A 25048-nucleotide genomic window follows, 5' to 3' on the forward strand; every position below is an offset into this window, starting at 1 on the left:
TTTCCCTTGTTACAGCTACTAATTTTGAAACAAAATATATTGTAAGATAATAAATGAATAATTATTTTGAGATTGAAATAAGAGATTATATAGAAACAACTGATTCCTCATATCCCAGTAAATTCTAGAAAGTCCTACAAATGCATTAAACAAACCTGTCTCAAAACAGACCAGATTGATGGACAGAACTACTCTTTTCTTGAATTCTACCAAGCCAAGAGAACCCCAGTCTTTTTTGAGGTCTAAAAACAATAAATGCTGGAAGAATATCCGTAAACACCCGAATCGCTGTATTCTACCACTTAAGCCTCACTTAACTTTATAAAAACATTTTATCTCTTTTTAAAAAATTGCATTCTGGAAATATGGTTAGTCTCTCAAATATATCTCTAATTAGTTACAGTGCTATAGCATGGGTTGAAATCAACTATTCTGCACTCAGCAGAGTAATGCCTTCTGCTTGTAGCTCTTTCAGAACTGACACTGAATACATTATAAATCCTGGATACAAAATATGGAATAAATGCATGAATTTTAAATGACAGAATTAATTAAAATCCTTTACTCTTATTGACATGTACAATTTTATAGAAGCTTGGTTGAATAATATTTGCATGTGATTTACATTCAATTTCCACATACTCACTTTTGCATAAAGTTTGCATACATTTCGATGTATGGTAATTTCATACATTTGGAGTTAGACTGCTAGATGGAAGGGAGTTTTTCAACTAAACAATCCTTGAAAGGCCTGGGCCCTAGGGAGCCAAAGGCCTCTTGGCACTCAGTAGCCTCAGTGGGAAATAATACGGGCAAGTCTTCTGCAGGACACAACCCTGGTAAGATTGGCCCAGTCTGTCACTCTGAGAGGACATGAAGTTCTCTCAAAGTCTGGTACCTTCCCTGAACACAATCCTAAAAACACAAGAGGGTGAAAACTACCCTAGTTTCCTTCATCCTTCTCTCTCAATTTTAACATCCATAAGTATTTACAAATATTTATATTTCTTTTCACGAGGAAGATTTGCCTTGAGCTAACATCCATTGCCAATCCTCCTCTTTTTTCGCTTGAGGAAGATTAGCTCTGAGCTAACATCTGTACCAATTTTCCTCCATTTTTTGTATGTGGGATGCCTCCACAGTGTGGCTGGCAAATGGAGGAGGTCTGCACCTGGGATCCAAACTCCAGGACCCGGGCCACAAAGTGGAGCACACGGAACTTTAACCACTCGGCCACGGGGCTGGCCCCAATAAATATTTACAAATATTTTTGAACTCTCTAGAATTTTAGCTTGTTCTATATCTTGGGGGAAAGGAGTCTGCCATATATAAAGCACCAGAAATAGGAGGCAAGAAGAGATTCTTTAAAATAACACAGGAATAAGACATTTTGCAATTGTTTATTTGAATAAAGTGTAAGGTTTGTTACTGCTGGGAAATATTTACTGGGTTACTGTGCTCATGGTCTGAATAAGTTTAGGGTTGGCCTGTAGTGGCACTGTATCTAACCAGCTTATCTCTAGAAACGAATGAACCAAGAACCACTCTCTTGGCTTCCAGTATTTACCCAATTCTCCCATTTTTTGAGGAGGAAATAGAGGACTGGCTTAACTACCAGTTGGGGGATTCTGGCTAGACTCTGAAATTCCAAGCCACATGCTAGAGCCCTGCAAGTTATTCTGGATGTTTCTGGCTGCTGTTCAGGCCCAAGGAGTCCATTCTGGCCTCAGAGATCCCAGGTTTTGCTGGAGTAGAATTACTAGGTTAAATATGGTTGTTCCTAAACAGAGGGATAGGATCAAAGTTAATTTCTAGAAATATCAGTCTTTTGGCATATGGAGGATGGATAAAAAGATAGCAAAGATTGGGAGAAGGGTAAAGAACTAACAGGTGGTAGCTGACTGTTTGGGAAGAGTGAGATAGAACACGGAATTGTGGTTGACTCCTAGATTTCTGGTCTGACTGCAGGGATGTTGTGCATTGTGTTAGGGAAAGCGTGAAGAGGAACAGATTTTAAGGCTGGGTTAACCTCATAGTGGCTGTGGGATAACCTTGTTGAAGTTCTCAGTGGGCAGCTAAATATATGGCATAGAGCTCAGGAAAGCAACCTGGGCTGACATTTGAGTAGTGAAGGAAATCACCACAGTGAAAGGGAGAATGTATAGATGAATCCTCAGCAGATAGAGCTACGACTGCAACCATTTCACCATAAAAGCCTTAACTTCTGAAATCTTTTTGTACAAAAAGATTGTAGCTCTTTGAGGACCCATGTATGCACTAAGCAAAGATTGAAAACACGAATGACTTCACAGACCAGGAAGCTACTACAAAAATGAGATAAAGGACAGATTAGAGCAGTAACTAATTAATCTAGAGAAGGCATATTCTGCTGAAGCCACTCAGGAAATTTTTTGTTTTGTTATACTTTTAAACACTGCTACTACCCGACAAAATACATCTAAAAGAGGATTTACTCTGCAGGCAGCCAGCTTGTACCTTCAGAGTAAATTTCTACAGGCCAGATTACCCTTCAATGCCCTCCTTAAACACAGATAGTCTGGATTGAAAATCTCTTGGAGAGCATCAACCTTAAGATCCACTTGTATCTCCCTCAGAATCCAACACAGTGTCACAGAGAAGGCTGCTTACCACCTCTCACAGCAGCTCTAAGGTTTGAGATGTCCACAGGACATGTAACGAATGGACAAAGAGGCCAAGAAAGTTCCTGCCAACTCATGGTAGAGAGTGAGACATACTTTCCCACTGACGCCCTGCAGATGGTGACTTTCTGCCAGTACCTCCTAAATGGATGATTCCAGAGCATCATTATTTAAAATTCTGCAACAGCAAAGTGTGTTTCCTTTCTCTGTTCTAATTCAAATATAGGACAGCCCCTTAATCTTTCAGAGATTGGAAAATCCTGGTTTATATTTAGGGAAAAGCAGAGTGCAAGTTCTTTCTGGAAATTCTCCTCACCTCTGCTATCTTTGCTTTACTCTCTTGGCGCATAATGCCTTCCGGAACCAGAGCCAAGGACAGAGTCAGGCTGCTTAAAGTATCCTTTAGTTTCAATACAGATGAGCCCTGTGCAAACGCATGAATTAGGTGAAATTGCCTTTCACATCCTTACCCAGGTTATCAACGCCAGTTGACCCTCTGCTCTGGTCTCCATTAGAATCCTAGCACATCCCAGAGAGGCTGCACAGGATATCATCTCTTTCCCCCTCACTGGGCAGCTCTATGCCTTATCTTTTCCAAAGAGCAGTTCTCTGGCAAATGAGTTAGCTGATAAACAATCCACTTGACCACTTGGTTATCTCCGTTGTCCCAGTACAGTTATCTTCAGTTGTAAATTTGACCCAGTTACTAAGAGAAAGAACTATTGAAAACCATAATTTTGGTTCATGGATAATTTCCTTCCCCAAACTTGTTTTTTTTTATATCTTTGTCCTTAACTAAATCTCTGCAAAGCCCATGAGAATATCAGTTTTCATATGTCAATACTCCTGAGGTGAAAACTTGATATATTTGCTCTACCACAGGCTCCCAACAATGTATGGATTTAAGCCATGAAATAAAATCAGCTTGTAAAAAACCAGAAAGTTGCCTTGTGGTTGGAAGGTAAGCTCTGACAGATCACAGAGCGGGGTCTTCTCCCGTCCTTCAAATGTTTCTATAGGATAGAGAAATGTTTTGCTGTAACACTGCAGAAATAACTGCAGCCAGCTAGACCTTTTCATGATCCCTTCCTTTAGAGAATCCCAAAGCACTGTCGGTGGTCATCCCAGAGGAAGCTTAATAACAACCCCTACTGGTATAAATCAGTATTACATCATTACTAAGACGGCAAAATCAGGACGATAACTGGCTTAAGTTAAAAACAAGTAAAAAATTAACAAATATTTGGGAACCTATTATTTGTCTGGAATTAGGACTAGGACCTGTGATAAACACAAAAGGTGTATCAGACACTGTTTCAATCTACAAGCATTTAAATACTGTCTTCCATTTTAAAATTGAAACAAAGAGAATTCAGAGTCCATATTCTTCCTTCTTAGTGTCCAAACAGATCAGGCCTCATCTCCCCTGCTCATTGTCCAGAAACACTTTGAACATTATGATTTTCAGCCCAAATGCCCACACCGTTCCTTGATCACAGCTGTTCCTGAATGGTTTCTGGACGTACTGAATGAAGGCAGAATGACTCAGTGGCACCACAGGAGGTTTTCTTCTCTTGGGAAAGCCCCAATCTGCCACCTTCCTTGCCCAACTGACTCTGTCCCTGCATTCGCTGCCTCTCTTGTCTGAGGTCTGGGCAGAGGAGCAGGAGCTGATCTTGGCCTGCCAGCTGGTATCTGAGCAACTGCTCTTGCGCCTTCTTCCAGTTCCCGGTTTCCTGCACACACACCTGCCGAGCAGGAGAGCCTGGAGCACAGGTGTGCCCGTGGGATGTGAGACTGGTAAGATTGGGAGCAGGGACAGCAGCCCCTTCTTGGCTGCCGTGCTCCTCTCCGACGGTACGGCGGCTAACCTTCCTTCTGGACACTCCGTTTAGCGACTGGTGAGGGAGCTGGTTCAGCTTGCCCAGCATGACCTTCTTCCTCATATCTGTGAGAGAAAAGAAGTGGAGAAAGAAATGGATTTGGTTCTCAATCAGTTGACTACACATTTTGCACATTTAATGTTCCTGAAAAGATAATTGCCAAATAATTAAAGATTAAATTACAGCAGCTTATCGATTTCCAAATATCTATGGAAATAAATTTTTTCTTAAAAAACCCACTTTATTCCAGGCCCAATTTATAATTAATATTAATTATCTAATAAAAGTCAGATAATATTGTTTCCCAGAAAAACACTTTTATGATGTTGATAAGTCAACAAGGAGTTTTCATCGTTTGCATGACGGCTTAAATATGAAAACTAGAGCTCAGTCAGGCCTTACCAAATGGGTTAACTCACACTTGTATTAAGAAATGTGAGCTCTAAAAACCAGTCTTATCCAACACTTTGGCTTTTATGTCAAATTCACAATTTGGATATCTTTGATTTTATAAAAATATGTAGCAATAATATAAATATATAAACAAACATATATCCATATGTGTGTATATATAATTTCCCACCTGTAAGAATTATCTTAAAACACACCCTAGGCTTGAAATATTTTTCCCATTCTCTCTTTCTAAACTCTCTGCCTTCTTTTATTCATCTCCCCAAATATTTCACTTCCTTCAGAATTATTTCCTAACTCATGAATTTCTCATTCTCATAATACATTGTGTGTTGAGGGATGTATCAATCTATTTTATAAACAATAAGGTATTATAGTTCAACTTTAAAAATAATTTTATTAAATTATAAGTCTTTTAACAAATTAAAGGAAATTCAAGATTATTCTATGTTCATGACACTTTTGTTCATTTGCATTCCAATATGATGTGTTCTTTGAAGAGAGGAAGGTTAGTAATACTTTGAAGTAACACTTATATAGCAATTATAGTAATTATCATGTTGGGCACTAAGTTATATACATATGCATGTATAATTTAATCCTTAAACAACCCTCTGAAGTAAGTGCTATTATCATCTCTCTTTTAGAAGGGAGACCACTGAGTTGTGGAGACATTAAGTAACTTCCCAAGACCACATACACAGTAGTGGCAGATCTTACTTACATTACAGAATTCAAGACTTTTGGCTCCAGAGTCTGTATGCTAAGCACCATCCAGTACTGTGTAAAGTTAAAGATAGTGATGGGGAGTTAAGAAGAACGTTCGGTTGGGTAAGTACATGGGAGTATGGCATGCCTGTGAATGTCATCTTGCATGAGCCTTATAATGAAGAACAGGGTGAGAACTATCCATAACTCCTGGGAGGTAGATGACAATACTGTCATCAACATTTCCCTTCCCTGCTTTTCTCACACCACACCACCAAATTCATTAGCCACCCTTTTATATACAAAACAAATGCTAATTTATTAACCTGTGTATTATGCTCCTCTATCAGTATAGTGCGACCTGTCTTGGTTTGTGTTAGGAGATAGTAATCATGTCTATATCATACTATAAAAGACAGTTATTGGGGCAAAGGGTACCAATTTCCTACCTCAATTTAACCTAACAAAGAATGAGAACTGAGGTGAGGGAAGACAGAAAGTACTAACAATATAAATTACGTAATGCACTTTGGATTTGAAACAGTAAAATGAGACAAAGTAATCATGTTTTTTATATTGTTTTCATGAGGCATCAATTAATATTCTGCTAAACCCATGTTATTCGTATGTTTTCTCTCCTTTTCCACAGTCCTTTTTTCTAACATGAATCTGCCATGACCACCTAACTACGGGATAATTCTCGTGCTTAGAGCTAATGAGAACTTTCAGGTTCTCCTAGTTTCCCTTCGGGATCTTCAAATCCTTCCAGAACTTTTCCTTGACAGCTCAACTACACTGATTTCTGTCTCAATGACTGGAGTTCCTCACTGACTTGAGCGACTGCTTCTATCATTGGTCACCTTTTCTTGTATGATGGTCTCACCTTCCTCATGGGGCTTTGTGTTCCTTCCAGAAAGAAACTTTTTGTGCCATCAACCTTGTCCCCATCTTATGCCCAGTTCTATGCCAAGTACTGAGGTTGGTGTCATCTCCATAATTACTGCTCCCACCAGGAGAAAAAGACATAGTTTATCAAGATCAGCAAATAACCAAAGAACAAGAATAATAAATCGTCAGGTAGAAGCGAACTTAAAAAAGGAAAAAAAGGCTTTGAATTTTTATCCCTTGGTAAAACCAATACCACTTCATGTAACAGGAATCAAACACTGCAAGTCACCTATTTTCAATCCATTGAAGATATTGTTATCCTGTTTTTAAGAGACCGTCATTGGAAATCTGTTCCTCCTTGTTCTTCAACTCTGCGGCTATTCATAAAAGACTAACACAAGAGTAGCTTTCCTTTGCAGGCCCCAAAACATTAAAAAACTCCCATGAATTATTTACATGGCAGCTCCAATCAGCAACATACCTGACAGACTCCCCAGCTGAAATGAAAGTGCACTGTGTAAATGTGCCCAGGGAGGCTGGCCGCCTCCCACTGTGAGGTTATAGACAGAACTAAGTCAGCACACATTATATGTCAGTGCCAACATCAGAAGGAATCAGATCTTTTGATCTTGGACCTCCACAGGAAGCTCAGATCTCAGACAAATTAGATAAAAAATGAATTTATAGCAGATATGTGTCCTAAGGCATTCCGCTGAATGTTTGGGTTGTGGGGAAGGAAGAAGAGTGAATATCAAAACATATGAATTGGCATGCCTTCTTTCCACCTCCACCTTGTTGGTGAGTCCCCATTCAAATGGAAAAACAGGATTTCAAATTGCCCCTCCATGACTCTAAGAGTCTCATTGGTGGGTTTGATCAAGTTTTAGGAAGAATAGGATGAAACATGGGAACATACATCCCTTCTCTATGAAAAAGAGGCAGTGGTTTTGGGGCCTTCCACCTTCACCAGTCAGCTATAACTTTTCCAGCTACCCTTAACTTCTTTTGGCTTCCAAAACTTCCTACGGCAACAAATAGATTCTGTGCCTATGATTTCTAAAGTTTGTGTGGGTACCCGTCACTGGCTTTTTTTTTTTGCAATAGGAACATTAACAATGATTCTCTCCTTCCCTCCAACCCCACCCTCACTGTTCATATTTTCCTAGCCAAGTCTCCAAGGGCTGCATTCAAAGTTGGATGACCTGGATTCAGTACAGAAGACCCAATATAATCACCTGGACCTAAAGCCTAAATAGAGTCTGAAGAAGAAAGATGGATGGCTGATCAGCCAACATAGAAAATGTGCTCCCCCTTGGTTTTTCATTTGTCGATAAGGGCAACAATCCTGCCCACATGTTGAAGAAGATATATGCAACAATTAATAAATACTATTACCTATGTCCTTTCTAGATTATTTGTTCCTTTAAGTAAAAAAGTATCATTTACTTTTCATAATAAATGCATGATAAATCAGGAAGGTATACAAATTTTACAAAGACAAAGGGAAAAATGCCTTTCATCACACATTATATCAGAAGTGATCTCTATTTTGTTGTTTTTGCAATACTCTAGCAATGGATATGTTTTAGTAAATCTAATTGAACTCATCAACCCATCTGGAGTTTACTTTGGTGTATTTTCTGAAGTATGAATCTATTGATAAATATTGTAAATAGTCAAATCTACTAGCCCCATTTATAGACTAATGCTCCGTTTTCCTTTACTTTTATTATCTGCTTTATCATATATTACATTTCTATATCTAATATCTATATTTAAATCTAATTGAGGTTATTTCCACTAATGTGCCCATATATTCTTGTGTCAGTATCACTGTGTCTTAAAAATAGTACCATACATATTATCTCCCTGGTTGAGCTACCATTCCCACTGCCAGAAAGTCAATTTCTTGTAAAAAATTGGTTTTGTATCATTGATCTATATTTTCTGATAAATTAGAATCATCTTATACTATTCTACTCTGTGTAAAATTTTTTGAACTGCATTTGACCAAAGTTACTTTAAGAATAATTGAGCTCTTTGTAATATTAGTCAATCCAATTAGAAATACATTGTAATTCCTTATGCATTCAAGTCTTCTCTTTAAACTATTCAGTAAAATATGGTTTATTTTTTACACAAGTCCAACATATCTCCTGTTAAGATTTTTTTCCAAGACAGCATATTCTTCAGTCACTCTTATGTATTTCATTATGTTTCCTGACTGTATACCATTGACTTATACATTATTGTGCGTAGATTGATGTTATATTTGAATAAATTACTCAAGTTATTTATAAATTATAGCAGTTAGTGGTTGAATCTTTTAAGTTATCCTTAAACAATTATATCATCTGCAAGCCATCATGTATTTTCTCCAACATTATCTTCTTAATTTTGTTTTCTATCTGGCTATGTTTCTTAGCATTCCAAAATATATGTTACAAAATTATGGTATAAAATTATGGTTATGTGCTTTGTCCTCATTTGAGTATTAATTTTTCTAATATTCCATTGTTAAATGTGCCACTGGATCTTGGTAGCGGATAGCATTGGAATTCTCCATCTTAGTTAGTGGGCAGGCTCTTATTCATGGTTATATTTATAGTTTTCTTAAGGAATAGTACTAGATTTTATTCGTGTTTTTAAATTAGGAGATGCTCTTTTTTAATTTTATTACATGGACATGTTATTTATTAATATATTAATATAATTAATATATTTCCAAACATAGTTTTACTCTCCCCGGAGCTTGGCACAATTTCTAGTCCCGAGCTCTTTTGCTCTTCTCTGCTTCCAGACACCTTGGAGCCACCCCTCTCCTCCCCAATCCCTGTCATTCTCCTAGATTTGTGCTTATAAAAGGTAAATTAGTGGAAGATGAAAACCAAAGACATCACAGAGGTGGAAGTGGTAAAACTTGGCAGGGGCACAAGGTGGTAATGGGAGAACTGGGAGTTAAAGTTAACTCAGGAGTCTAGCCTGGAAGATTTGGGGCTAGTAACCAGATGAGGGGAACAAGGAACAGTTGAGAAGGCATGATACAAAACTGAGCTTTGACAAAGCAGAGCAGCACTGCCTCCCTGGCATTTCTGTGAACCTGAATTTGTGCTAACTGGACAACCAAGTCCCTAGAAAAGGGATTTGAAACAGTGTGACATGATTTAGGAGCTACAGGGATTAAACATGTAACTTAGGATAACGATATTTTTTCTCTCCTTTATCACTCTCTCCCTTTTTAAATTCTTCAAATATATATTGTTTGTTGTGATTGCCTTACGCTTACTTGTTTATTGCCTGGAATTGTTCTTTTATTTTCCCCAAAATATTATTCTTGTGTTTCAATCATATTGGAAACTCATAAAGGACAAGGGACCAGATAACACTTCTTTTTAACTATACAGAGAGGAACTTATAAGATACTAAATAAATATCAGGAGATAAATACAAAATTATTTAATATTTATTGGGAGATAATTGCATTTGTTAAGTCATTCCAGTAGTCTCTCACCTAAATGTTACAAAGATGTGTAATAGCTTCTGCCAGAGTTTCTCAGCCTTGGCATTACTGACCTCTTGAACCAGATAATCTTTTGTTGTGGGGTGGTCTTGTGCATTGTCAAATGTTTACAGCATCCTTAATCGCTTCTCACTAGATGCCAATAGTATCCCCTCCCCTAAGCTATGGCAACAAAAATATCTTCAGACATTGCAAATGTCCTCTGGAGGTAGAGTGACCAACTGTCACTATTTGTCTGGGACTGAGGGAGTCCCTGGGACACAAGGATTTGATTTTTAAAACTTGGAAAGTTCTGGAAAAACCAGAATGAGGAAGCTGCCCTATGTGGGCAGTCAAATTGCCCCTGGTGGAGAACGACTGGCCTATGGGAACAGACAGCCATCTACATACAATAAATTCCAAAAACTCTAAGCGCTACGGAAGCACACATTCAGTATTCTTGGAATGCAAAGAGGACAATACTCACTTTTCGCTGAGGTGGGAGGGATTGGGGAAGAGTTTATGAAAAAAATGGCATTTCAATTGGAGCTTAAAAGCTTGACGAGGTTTTAACAGGTGAAGACAGCAATCAAATTGGAAGAAACTGTGCAAGCAAATGGGTGGAAAAGTATTAGACAAGTCCTGGGATGAGTGAGCTCATGTGATGAGTGTGAGCAGGGGCCAGGAAAGCAAGAGCCAAGACTAGAAAGAGAGGATGGAGTCAAGTCTTGAAGGGCTTTGAGTCTTAAACACCAACAAGAAAAACCAGTGATAAATAACATATACGTAGCACATGCAATACGCCAGGAATTGTTCTGTGCTCTTTGTGATACTGACTCATGTAATCTGCACAACAACCCTAAGTGTGGCCAGTATTATTATGGCAGTTTTCCTGATGAGGAAACTAAAAGGCACAAAGAGGATAGTTGACTTGCTTGAGGGCACAAAGTAAGGCAGCAGGGGAGTCAAGATTAAACTATCTGTCTCACTCCTGGGGTTCACACTCTTAACTGCCACATTCTCCTGCTTCCCCAACCGATGACGGGATTCACGAAATCTTCTGGGTAGCAGAATGACAAGAGCTGATATGAATTTTAAAAGCTGGTTCAGATGGCTCTCTATGTCAAAAATCCCAGTAGCAGTCAATTATGAGGGATACATGATTTCCTCCCTCCTCCCCCATCATAACTGTCTACCACCCCTATTGCATCCATATAAGTTTTGGTAAAAGCTTTAACATGGTGAATTTACAGTCTGAATCTACTGGACAGTGAAAATGCTCAATTTCATCACTAAACAACGCAGTGCTATGGTGGTGCTTGGTGAATGCAAAGTGCTCATGAGTGAGACAGCCAATCACTTTATCAGCAAACGCCAAAAGTTTAAAAACACAGAGGGAAAGGGGAATTCAAGTGCCAGGGAAATAATGAAATAAAACCAAATTTATTTAAAGCTACCAATAATTAGATGTTTTGTAGCTGGTAATAATTTCCAAGGAAAAGCAGGAGACAGTTCATAACTTGCCTTGGAAACAATGCTCCTAAGATTTGGACAAAGCTTAGAAGATAAGGAAACAAATTTGCTACGATCCCCAGGGGAGGATTCAGATAACACATCTTTCTATTTTTAACTCGAATGTCCTAAGAAAATGGCCTCTGATACTCCCATCTCTTCAATCTAAACTCCTCCACAGGAGCCCTGGCCTTGTCTCATTCCTGATAATTTATTAATAAGCCACCACATAAAAAATGCTCCTTAATAAAACACCCAGGCATTGTGGACTGCTTAATGTAGTTAATTTAAGCAGGGCAACTAAGATTCATGTGGATGGCCATATTAGATTAGGGGAGAGATTAGCATCACTCTTGCCATTCGCTGAAGAATGCAGCTGAATATTCCGTTCTTCACAGAGCGGGGTTCTGTTAAGATGACCATTTTCAAACACCTGTCCTGAATTTGCATGCAATAAAGTGGACAAGAGGCTTCTAGAAACCAAAATGAAAGTCATCTTAGATGAAATATAGAAAGAGTTCCTGTTCCCTTCTCCCTGTCTCCATTTTTCACACCCCGACGAACTCGAATCCCTACCGCCTTGAGACACAAGTCCAGGAGCTGACATACGCCTGGCTAATTTTTTGGAAAATTTGTTTTTAAATAACTTCATTTCCTCCATGGGAAAAAATACAAGCAAGCACGCAAACTGATACATGGACACACGTGCACAAACACACACACACACACACTCACCAGAGTTTATTAAATTAGGTAGAGGCAGAACAACATTGGACTGCTATTTTTTGGTTAAATGTGCACTCAGAACCAGTAAGATTCATATTCCTTTTCAAGCAGAAAATATGACAACAATTGGTTATTACTAAGAAAACCCAGAAATATTCTTTTCTTCAGAGTGTATGTTTCAAAATGTCTCAGGTCCATGGAAATTATCAGAATATTTTTCATACATCACATCCATGCTTGGCAAACCCATCTTGTGCTCTGCCCACCGTTTTCCTATTTTCTGTGTCTTTAGAAGGACAAGGGCAAAGCATCGCTCTGAGGCAAATGCTTATCTTTTCTCTGCTTGGCCCCAATTCTAGTGACAATTTAACAATAACAAGCAAAATCATCTGGTATAACGCACAACATAAGCAAATAATACATTTTGCTAAAAGTATGAATAAACAACAAAGCAGAGCTTTACAAAGCTGACTCATTTCTTGAAGTTTCCATATTCAATCTTATTTGCATAGTTGCTATTCAGCAACTAAATTCTCTTCTTTCCCAAATTCAATAATGTGGCCAAACTGGCAGCTTTGCAATAGCTAAAGATTATATGCCTAATACTCTCATTTTCCCTTTCTCTATGGAATGAATTCAAATGTTAAACCAATAATCTTCTACTAAGAAAAACATAGATACATGGCAGCTTGAATAATTGGTTGATAGCTGAGTGAATCAGCTGTACTTGTGTATTCCTACGCTGGGATGTGATTTCCTTGAGGAGAAGTAACAAAGATTAAAGAAGAGGCTATAAACTAAATTAATTCAGAAACTGTCAGCCGGGGGAGGCTACAGGCTACAGTTCATTCACAGTGGGTCTCTCTTATAGGAATCATTCACAGTGGCCAAGCTCACCTTCTCCCATCACGGCGTCTTCTTTCCCCGTCTCTACTTGTGATCCTTGGCGTTTGGATGGGACGTGAGTAGGATTCTTTTGATCATTAGTCTGAGATTCAGAAATCTCTTCACTTTTTATTTCTGTATTAGTGAAAAAAACACATTGTTTTTCTGTTTTTCCAGAACAAAATTACATTTTTCATTTGTAAATAGGCCCTAAGGGTTAACGTTTCCCCTTTACGGTTCCACAAAATGATTGTGATATACATGCAGTAGAATGCCTATAATATATTCAGAGCTTAAGGAATAATGAAACAAAATCCATAAGCTGACCACCTAATTGAAGGTATTGTCCAATATAGTAGCCACCATATATGGCTATTGAACACGTGAAATGTGACTAATTCGAATTGAGATGTGCTGTAAGTGTAAAATATACATCTGATTTTGAAAAAGTATAAAGTAGCTAATATTCTAATCTAATATTTTTATATTCATTATGTGCCAAAATAAATTTTGGTGTATTAGGTCAAGTGGCTACTAGAAAAGTACATTACATGCCTCACATTTTTTGTTCCTGTTACACTTCTCTGAAACTGAGCTGGTATAGAATGTTACTAATACTTTTTTTTAACCTTTTATTGTGAAATAATTATAGATACACAGGAAGGTGCAAAGAAATGTGCACGGAGGCCTCGTGCACTTTGATGCACCTTCCTCCATTGTTGACAACCTGCGTAACTATAGTAGCATAGCAAAACCAGAAATTAACGTTGGTACAATCCACAGAGCTCGTGCAGGTGTGTGCTTTTCATTGAAGACTGTAGATCTTCAGTCTGCTCCTGACTGAAGAGATGCTTTATCTTCTATTCATTTATTTATTAAATATATTAATCAAAGATATATTTGCATTCCTCATGCCAGGCAGTGTTCTAGGAACTGGTTAGACGATGACGAATAAGAAAGACCTTGTCCCTGCCCTCATAGACCTTTCATTCCAGTTTGGATGCCAGAGGATAAACAAATAAATTTGTAATATAATATCTGATAATGCCATGCCATGCCATATGATGATTTTCTCAAGGAAAACACTTTTGGGATTGAGTTTTGAGCTGAACGAATTTTCCACAGAACACCACTTTTAGATTGAAAGTACTTGAAAGAATGATTGGAAGATAAATTATGGTTATCATACTTGGATATTTGGCAGATTTTTTTTGAGTGAATGGAGTGAGTCTTCTTTGAATGAACTTCAAAGAAATAACTGACAGTACTTGTTGCCAATGATAAAATCCAAGCTTTCATGGGAAACTTAGAATTTTGGAAAACTTGTATCAACTATTATGAGCTTCAGAGACTTCCAATTCTTGAAGATCCATGTTGATATTAACAAATGTGATTTTTTTTTTTAATTGTAGAATGAAATATGTCAACATTTAGAAGATATGCATAACTCAGTGAAACAATATTTTCCAAATGGCCAAGGTATAATGTTTCAAAATCTTGTATGGATAAAACCTCCATTCAAGGTACAAGATAGACTAATGGATTTTCATATAACACAGTACAAAAAGTACATTGAGATATATCTTTAAGTAACTACCTCTCACCCATTTTTGGTGCAGTATCAAAGAAGAATATTCACAATTATCTGTAATGGCTATTAAAATATTCTTCCCTTTTTTACTATGTATCTGCGTGTGGCTGGATTTTTGTCACATGTTTCAATCAAAACAATAGATTACAACACATAGAATGCAGAAGCCACTAAGAGAACCCGGATGACTTCTCTTAAGGCAGACATCAAAGAAGTTTGGAAAATGCCATTCTTTTCACTATACATTTTTTGAAAACATAGTTTTTAAGTAAAAACATATGCTAATTACATTAGCATATAACGCACGTATTATTGTTTTTTTAAAATAAATAGGCAGGGACTGGTCCCATGGCCGAGTGGTTAGGTTCATGCTCTCCACTTCAGCAGCCCAGGGTTTCGTCGGTTTGGATCCTAGGCACGGACACGGCACCGCTGTCAGGCCATGCTGAGGCGGCATCTCACATACCACAACCAAAGGACCTACAACTAGAATATACAGCTACGTTTTGGGGGCTTTGGGGAGATAAAGCAGAGACAAAAAAAAAAAAGAACATTGGCAACAGTTGTTAGCTGAGGTGCCAATCTTTAAAAAATAAATTAATTTAAAAATAAATAAATAAATAAGCAAATTTTACATTTTCTCTTTTAACTTCTAGCTTGGAAACTCTGATATATATATAACAAGCATTGGCAGGAGTTCTTTAGGGTTTTTAATAATTATTGAAAATGTAACGAGGTCCCAAAAACAAAATTTATAAACTTGTATCAACTATTATGAGCTTCAGAGACTTCCAGTTCTTGAAGATCCATGTTGATATTAACAAATGTGATTTTTTTTTAATTGTAGAATGAAATATGTCAACATTTAGAAGATATGCATAACTCAGTGAAACAATATTTTCTGACACAGACCATACAGCTGAAACAGAGAACCACATTCTGTGAGGAACAATATATTTTTCTGGTTCAAAAAGTAATGAATACTAATTTTAGAAATTTGAGAAATACAGAAAGATATAATGCAAATGACTCATACAGACCTGACCACCGTAAATTTTTCATAAAGTTCCTTCCAATTTCTTTACAATTTTAGTTTTTGTTTTGTTTTGTCTTTTAAGAAAGTTAGGACTCTGCCTGCATTCAGGAAACTATGGGAATTTAATACAGCAAAATGTGTCCACAGATATCTAAAAGTTGAAAGAGCAGAAAGAGGACACTGAGGTAACCGATGTGTTAGTAACCGCAGGAAGAAGCTTCTAGAGCTGGGGGGAGAAAAAGGAAGAGACTGGTGAGAGGAGCTTAGTGAGAGTTACCTCTGTGCTAGTCGGTTTAACTACAAAACGGATGACAGTGAAATCACCTACTTCCTAGAATCACATGAGATTAAAAACTATGAAAAGTCTTTGCCTTTAAATCAGAAAGCACTACACACGTGTGCGCGCGTGCGTGCGCGTAGTTAGAACTTTAGACTTTAAAATAAAAACAAAATTCCGTGGTTCAACAAATCACAGGCAACACCCCGGACAAGATCCCATTCATCTTGAGAAAGACAAGGAACCCCAGAGTTTCTTCGTAGTTTGTCCACTTCAATCACCAGGATGTGGATTGAGGTAAGGATATGAGGTTGAAGCTGGGTTCAAAATAAAGATCACATGTGGTGGGGCTTCCCGTCCCCAGCATCTCTCAGACATGCGAACATGGCGAATCTTCTAGTAGTGGCATCAGGCTTCTTCCTCTTTCCTTCCTTCCTTTATTTTGACTTTCTTTCGTGGCTTCTCCTCATTTCGCTTCTTTTATACTCACTCTTGTTTATCATGTTGGTCTCTTTAGTACCTCCTAGTATCACGAAGTGTTTCTTTCACTCATTCGATGGTCTTGGGAGGGTGGTGTGGGTGGAGCAAGGGATTTGCCAGAGCCTGGTCTGCTCCTCTTGCCTCCACTCTAAGAATAGAGTGGAAGGATTAAAAGAAGCCTCTTTTAAAGAACCTTTTCCCCTCAGTGATTCTAGCCAAAAAAAAAAAAAGCTTCTGGGAAAATATTCAAGAATATATTTAATTTCTACACTCCTAGAGAAAAAAAAAACACCAAGCACGCTCTTCGCTCTTGTGAAGGAAAAGAGAACATTTTTCCCTGAACTCACCTCTTGGAGGGTCACCTGGGCAGAGGAACACAGCAATTCAGTGAGTGGGATCTGGAGCCAAACTTCCTGGCTTGTTCCTGGCTGTGTGACCTTGGGCCAGTTACTTAACCTTTCTGTGCCTCATGCTCCACCTCCGTAACATGGACATAGTATTTAGTACTTACTTCATAGGGTTCTTGTGAGGATGAAATAAATTTAGTATCTAAAGCACCTAGAACCTGGTCTGTAGTGACTATTCAATGAATATGAGCTTTCTTTATGATTGCTATTATTGAGATTAGGCAATCCTTATCTCTACTGTATGAATTGAACAATTTGGCTCCATGTGGTTTAATATGTTGCTGAGGTTCATAAAAATTTCTCTTTGAGGGAAGAAAAAAATGTATGTTATGCATGATGGCATTTTTCCCAGTCTTTTCATTCCAAAAAAAAAATAAATCAACGTACTTCTGCTTTTGCTTTTCTTAAACCAACAGCACACCAGACAGCATAGAGCCAACCACGAGACCACTGAGCACAGGGAAGCAGCCAGGATAATGGTCGAGCTCTCTGACCTAGTCACAGGTAAGATGGCGAATGGCCTGGATCGAGCTGTAAAATTGACCCCTGTAAAAAAAGAAAAGTCTCAATAATAACATATTAATAAGATACTATTGTAATGAAAATATTGTGGAAAAGATATGCTTACAGCAGTACCTGACACTTAGTAGGTTCAGTAAATATTTATTAAATTAAATGATTAAATAAATGAACCAGTAATAGATCCAAGATTTGTATTTCTGAAGAAATAGAAGAATTCAGTTCCAACAATAACATACAATTGTTCTTTCCAATGCTGTACATTACTGATGGGGAATTCTTCCAATTCTCCTCTTTTATTCTCAGACTTAACCCTTTCCATCAATGAAAAATTTCAGTTTCACTCTATGTTCCACAAACTAGAACAGAAATGCTCTCAGCCCCAGAATGTGTGAAACTACTTGCTCTGACACATCTGTCCTATGAAAATAGGGCATGTAACACATCAAAACAGGGGCCAGGCACTCCTACTACAGAGCCAAGAGAATTTCTAATGTCCATGAGAATTTCCTTATCTAGAAAACTGGGAGTAGAGCAGTGGCAGATAGGCAGAGCCACTTTGGCTAGGGAAGATGGATCCAAATGGGCGGCTTCCTTACAGAGCGTATCTTTCTAAGAATTCATCTCTAACTCCTCCCCTTTCAATGGACTGAAAAATTTGGTTCTCACTCCATTATTATTTTTGAAACAAGGCATAAAAGAATCTAAAAAACCTTGCCTAGATATGCAAAAATCTGCACATAAATGTTTATAGCACCCCTATTCGTAATCACCCAAATCTGGAAACAACCCAAATGTTCTCCAAAAGGGGAAGGAATAAACCAACAGTGGTTTACAGACAAAGGAATACTGCTCAGCCAAAAGAAAAAAATAAAAGGAAAAAGAAGGAAAAAAGGAGAGAAGAAAGAAAGGAAGGGAGGGAAAGAAAGAGAAAGAGAGAGAGAGACAGAGAGAGAAACCCTTAATAACCTGTAACAACTGAGATGAACATCAAAGGCATTAGGCTGAGTGAGAGAAATCCATCTGTAAAGGGGACATCTTGTATGATCCCATTAAATGACTCTCTACAAAAGACAAAACTATAGAGATGGAGAACAGATCAGCAGTTGCCAGGGATTAATGGTAGTGGGAGAGGAGGACGTCAAGATACAGGAATAGCATAAGGGAGACTTTTTGGAAATGTGCTGTATCCTGACTGTGGTGGTGATGACGCAAATCCATGGATGTATTTGGATTCATAAAAAGACAGCCCAAAAGATTAATTTTACTGTATATTATTTTTTTAATCATTTATTTTAATTTGTCTATATTTTGGGGGGTGAGAGATATGTTCATTATTTTAATTGTGAGGATGGTTTCAGGGAAGCCTGCATTCATTGAAACTTATTGAACGGTATGCTTTAGCCACGTAGTTTATCCTAAGTCAATTATACTTCAATACAAAAATTGAAAGTTAAAAAAACACTTGCCTATGAACTGGAGTTAGTTATAACCAGCATTTTTGAGTAGCTCACTCAAAACAAACAAACAAATCCCAAGCCCCTGTTTTCATCTGAATAACTCAGGCAAAAACAGAGTTTTTATTTTTCTCTAATTCGAGGAAACACCATGTTTTTCTTTGCTGTGCTTTCTTTGGGCCGAGCCTGACATCTGATTGGAAGTCACAGTCAGATCTTCAGTCTCTTGACTCCTGGCTGACTTGGTCCGAAAGCTACCATAACAAGATTAGCTAGAAATGGTTCTCCTGTGTGTACATTTTACACTTAAGCCACATTTGGCTTGTTTGTTATCAATTAGTTGCTTTTTATGGGCATCTGAATAAGCTAAATCTAGTCCAGAGTCGGGGAAATGGGTTTTACTTGGGATTCACAGAAGTAAAAACAAAATTCTTCATTCTTTTATCCATTTTTCAATACTTGCTCAGTGATTATTTACTATGCTAAGTGGATAAGTTACTGTTCTCATTCTTAGAGATCTACAAGACGGTAAATGAAATAGGATACACATACAAATATTGGTAATACAAATCAGAATGAGACACTTGCCACCAGAATAATGCAAAGCAATTGCTTTGGAAGGTTATTTTCCATTGATATGATCAGGAAAAGCATCTCAGAGGAGAGAGTATCTAAGTGGGGCTTTGAAGGCCAAGCAAATAAAGATGGAGAGGAGAAAAGAAGAGTTGATGTTTAGGAAATTTATGCTGGGAAATACCGGGAATTGATGGAAAGCATTTGAGACAAATTTTGGTGGGCATTAAATGTCAGCCAAAAGGCCCTTGACTATATTCTGAAGGGAAAGAGCTGTCATAGAAGGGAAAATTCTGAGCTGAGAAGTGACATGAGCCACATGGAATATAGAAGATCAGGCCAACGATGTGTTTAGAACACAAGTAATGACAGCAGCTGAAGCGAGGGAGAGCAGTTTACAACCCTGGAGCAGTAACCTGAGTCTAAAGGAGAGACCATCAGCTTTCAAGTATTTTTAGCAGTAGGACAGTTTTTAAAAATGTAATCTTAGACACAGTCTCAACATACTCACTTATTCATAAAACAAATATTTATTTGTGCCTATGATGTGCCAGGTTTTTCTACACCCTGAGGATATAATGTTGATCTAAGCAGAAGAATTCCTGTCCCTTTAGGAACTCAGGTCCTAATAGGGGACAGAAGACACAGGCAGTAGGGAAACAAGCAAATACACAGATACTCTGATGCCATGTAGTAGGTAAGTGCCATGAAGACCAAAGTGGGGTTGGAAAACAGAAAGACTGGAGGTGGGAGCAGCCTTGGGAATAGCATTATAAACTTATTGATCCAGAAAAGGCCGCTGGGATGTGACATGTGCGAAGAAACCTGAGTGAACTGATGAGTGAGCCATGTGAATTTCTGGAGGAAGAGTATTCCAAGTGTGGAAATGGCCACTAGAGTAGAGCTTTTCTGGATTAGGTGGCAGGAGCATTCCTGGCTCCCTCAAACTCTTCCTCAGCCCAGCAGCCCCTGAGAAGCCCCTAAGAATGTCACGGCTTCGAGAAATGAGTGGAGAAACCACAGCCCAGACCACAATAATGATAGTGAATATGGAAAGGCTGGGTCCAAAGCAGTAGCACAAACTTATAGAAACCCTTCTCTCTTGGCAGTGTCTCAAGAAGTATCAGAAATGGATAGATGCGTTGGATTAGTGAACATATTAGAAAGACTTATGAGTGATGTGGATCAAGGCTGCCCCGGGGAGAGAAGCCCAAGGGGTCCTGGCCTACATGCCAATCTATATGACCCAATTCATATCTAAAGTTAGACAAACATACAATAACCAGACCCCACCTGCCCTGATACCGTTTAATGACTTTTTACATCATCTTTCCTTTGTCTAGTAGAAAATAAGTCATGTACCCACGCCTTATAACATTAGCCCCACCCTCAACACATTGCAGCCCTTCGCTGCCCATGGGTCCTGTCCCCATGCTGTTCTCTGAATAAAAGAGCACTACGACCAGACCTTGAGAGTCCAAGAAATCTTTCTCTCGACACTTTGGCTGGCCGAGCCCACATCAGTGAGGAGTGCATACCCACTTGGAAAGACCTATTTAACTTCTCAGTTCCTCAATTCTATATTTTTAAAATAGTATAGCAATTATAGTCAACAAGGCTGTATTATAAACTTCTAAGTTGCTAAGAGACTAGATCTTAATTGTTTTCACCACAAAAAGGAAATGATAATTATGTGATGTGACAGAGGTGTTACCTAATGCTCCAGGGGCAATCATATTGTATCAAACCAGCAGGTTGTACACCTTAAACTTAGCAATGTTATGTCAATTATATCTCAGTAAATAAATATATATAAAGAATATATATATAAAGAAAATGAAATGTCTTTATTATGTCTGCAATTTAGCTATGGAGCTGAAGAAATGTACGTCTTTGTATGTAGTGATTAATGAAAAGTTGATTACAGTGACATCTACTTCCATTAAAAAATAAAGATATGGACAATGTTAGAAACTTTAGACAGGCAGATTGCCAATTTCCATGATCTAAAATCAGGAAGTACATCTGCCATTATCTGCCATTTCTGGGCATTAAGTAAATTCTGTCCTTTTTCTTCATTTCTAAGAAAAATAAATAAATAATGGAGAGAAAAGATAATGAAATAAAATAGGAATAATGATGCATTCTTCACTCTAAGAAATCTGTTCCTTCCTCTGAGAGAGAAGAGGGAAAATAATGAAAACGTTTGCAAGTTCTCTTCTTGATTCGTGGACAAATGAAACAATAACCCATGAATCAATGTTGGTCATGCCTATTTTGAAGCCTGTTAGAAATAAGAAACTTCATTGATTGGCCTATTAATGTTTGAATGAGAGCTGCTTTCCCAAATGATTCTGGCACTAGAAACTGATATGCCTGGAAACTAGGAGTTACTCTCAGGACCTGCTAACTGTTAACAATGTCATGTCAACAAGGAGTCACAGAAGTGCAGGCTTTTTAATGTGTTCTTTTTATCCTCTATCTATTCTCTTCTAATTTAAACTTTTGTAAATCTCATTCTGGTAGAGCCTCACCTCCTAGACCTGGTCTTGAAAATTATGAAGACTAATTTAAGGAAAAAGGCTAAAGAAAATCTTGTCAAGATGATTCCTCAGTTAGACTACTTGACAAGTTATGGGCAGAACCGAAAAGAAAGTAATAGTCTAATAAATGGGAAACCAAGGCCAGCTCAAAATCACATGTATGATTGAAAAGTTTCTGTCTGCACCATATTTTACGTTTGGTTTTATAACTTATTCTTTAATGTAACCTTGATGAAGTATTTAGTTAGTCTTAGTTAACCACTGAGGAAATTAAAGGGCAATGGTGTTTTAAATATCCAACAAGTCTGGGACAAAATATCCAGCTCTGCATGTGTCCTTGGGGATCCCCTGGTCAAGAACACTGACGGAACAACTTTCTTCATGAACCTGTGCTTACCTTAGGACACTGTCATCAGTATTAAAAGGATATCTGCCATACAAAATAATAATAGTATTACCTGACCACAGAAGATATTCCCTTGGGGAGGAAAAATGTTCCAAAACGTGGAATTAAGGGGAAAAAAATGATTACAGATCACACTGGAGCATTTTCGAACAGGGTTATCCAAGGTCTACCAAATTCTTTGGAATAAACTTTTGTTTGACTTAATATTTATTAATATTTAACAGTAATTATGGCACAGTCTTGTTAATCTGTAGATGATTGGTAAGCTGCAAATGATTTTTGTCCAGTAAAGATGCAAATGATATTTGTAGACACGTAACCTCAAAGGTTCCAGTTTTATTGCCCTGTATCCAATTTGGCAAACTTATTTCAGCTGTTCTTTCCTGGCTACAATCTATATTTCTCAAATGCTCTTTAAACCACCTTTGCCGTCCTCCTGGTTCCCTCATTAATGAGTTAAGTAACTTATTGACAAGTGCTTATTATATATTCATGAGCATCATATCTTTAACTTTTCGAAAAGTATACTATGACAGTGTGAATTTAAGCTTTATCAGAGAGGGTGAATATCAGGCCTTAATTAAATATTTGTTGTTGGGCTCCCGATACCTCACATCGAACATTTGATTTCCTTTGCCATTTCCAATAACTAAGACATTTAAATCCTGTAATAACTGTTTTAATGTATTTTATAAAACTTTGCATTATCACACCTGTGCATTAACTGCTTCCCACACTTGCATGTCTTAAGTATCAAGATAACTTTCCTGACAAAATTAATAATTGATTATAGAGATCTACTTTTCAGTTCAAATGTGATGTCAGTATTTTAAAAATTCTTTTAGGTATTCTCTTAGATAAGGAGTTTTTTTGCTGGTAAATCACAATAATGGATGCAATAGTTACCTTATGTTTTTTAAGTAGATAACTCTGTGTCCCTATCAGAATTCAATCCTTTAAAAAGAGGATGTCAAAATTCACCCTCCCACTGCCCCTCTGTAGGAGGAGATTGGCTCCATTCTATGTGGAAGTGGGCAGTGGTATTTTGCATAGGCTCATCCGGCTTGAAGTTTAATTAACATATTATCTACTACAAACTTATTGAATAGTATTACCCTCTAATAAAGCAAAAATTATCAAGCATACTTCAGAAGGGAGATTTGTTTTTAAATTTTTGTCAAGAAGAATTGGACCATATAAGCAATTTAGACACACCTTATACCCAGACTTCTAAAGTACCAGGATTTTGAATGAGTATAGTTACCATTTCGGGGGTGGAGAGACAGTGAATGAGGTGGGCGGGACCAAAAGATAAGATTTCATAATACTCAATATCTCATGACTCTCTTACAAATTAAATTTTTCTAATTTATGTCTAACCAAATGTCATCAAAATAAAAAAAGTAGGACATTCAAAGTAAATTTTAACAACTAGAGGAAAATGTACATTTGGATTTATTCTCGCTTTCCAGGATTCTCTGGAGCCTTAATTTATGTCTTTTTGCTTCTCACACCTTAATGATATAGCCAAGTGAATTTTTTCTCTAAACAATATGACTTCTTATTCATGCTGGGAGTTATTCCCATTATAAAGGAGAAAAGGCTATTTTTTTTTTTAAAGAAACAGATAATAAAAACACATTGCGCTGAAATTACCTGGAGGCGAAATGACAGTAAAAATAAAGTGCCAATTTGACCCAGAGATCAAAACTGCCAAGTTGGAGAACCTCACATAACCATCTTGAGCTTCTGCCTGAGTACACCCTACAACAAACACAGAAACAGAAAGTAGACGTTAGTTACCTACTAGAGAGTTTCTTCAAGTCTTCTCTGTAGAGAGGCAATTGGACAACAAAGGAAAAAACTTTTTTTAGTTAAAGAGGTTACTAAATCCATCAGGCTTTTCTTAGACAAGTCTTCAAACCAAATAGTCCAAGATAGAATAATAATAATAACAGCTAACGTATATTGAAAGCTTACTCTGCCAGACACTGTGCTTTAGATACATCCCTGCAAATAAACTACACAACAACCCTATAATATATGCTACTATCTATATGCTAGAGATTAGGAAATAGGCTCGTAAAAGGTTATATTACCTGGTGCTTGGGTGATAGCTCAAATATACTTAATTTCAATTCTTAACCGCCACTATATATTGACTGTTTTCTTATTAAATATCTCTCAAGAAAGCAAGTCATCCTTCCAGGTCAACAGTTTCTAGGCTCTGCCTCTCTTCTAGTCAAGGGATCTATAATTTATATGGTAGCAGAATTAAGCCAATAGATGAGGACCACAGCAATGCATCGAATCATGACTGATAAAGGCTACCTTGATTTAGCACCTTGGATTGCCTGGGCTATGGTTTTCCTGCATGAAATGCAAAACAGAAAGCTTACATCTTCTAACATTAGGCCGTCCATTTATAAAGTGAAAGAAAGAACTTAACTCAGGACCACATTCACACTGCCATTAATTAGTCTTCTGACTCCACTATCCTCAAATTACTTTGCTAATTAACAGCTGCTACATTTCACTCTGGAAATGTCACCATGATTGGTTTGATGGACAATGAGAAAGGAGAGTG

General features: G+C 37.6%; 1 protein-coding gene across 2 annotated transcripts in view; it reads right to left on the reverse strand.

Moving 5' to 3' along the window:
* Window positions 1-1383: 1383 nt before the first annotated feature.
* Window positions 1384-25048, reverse strand: part of PKHD1 (PKHD1 ciliary IPT domain containing fibrocystin/polyductin) — a 414787-nt gene continuing 391122 nt past the window's right edge. For both annotated transcript variants that reach the window (XM_014734488.3, XM_070244730.1), the window contains 4 exons: window positions 24118-24225; window positions 17351-17509; window positions 13185-13307; window positions 1384-4608 (listed from right to left, as the gene is read on the reverse strand). In XM_014734488.3, coding sequence (XP_014589974.3) covers window positions 4154-4608; window positions 13185-13307; window positions 17351-17509; window positions 24118-24225 — 845 coding nt within the window. In that variant the 3' untranslated portion in view covers window positions 1384-4153. The remainder of the gene's footprint in view (window positions 4609-13184; window positions 13308-17350; window positions 17510-24117; window positions 24226-25048) is intronic.

This window comes from Equus caballus, chromosome 20 (assembly GCF_041296265.1).
Source record: "Equus caballus isolate H_3958 breed thoroughbred chromosome 20, TB-T2T, whole genome shotgun sequence".
NCBI lineage: Eukaryota > Metazoa > Chordata > Mammalia > Perissodactyla > Equidae > Equus > Equus caballus.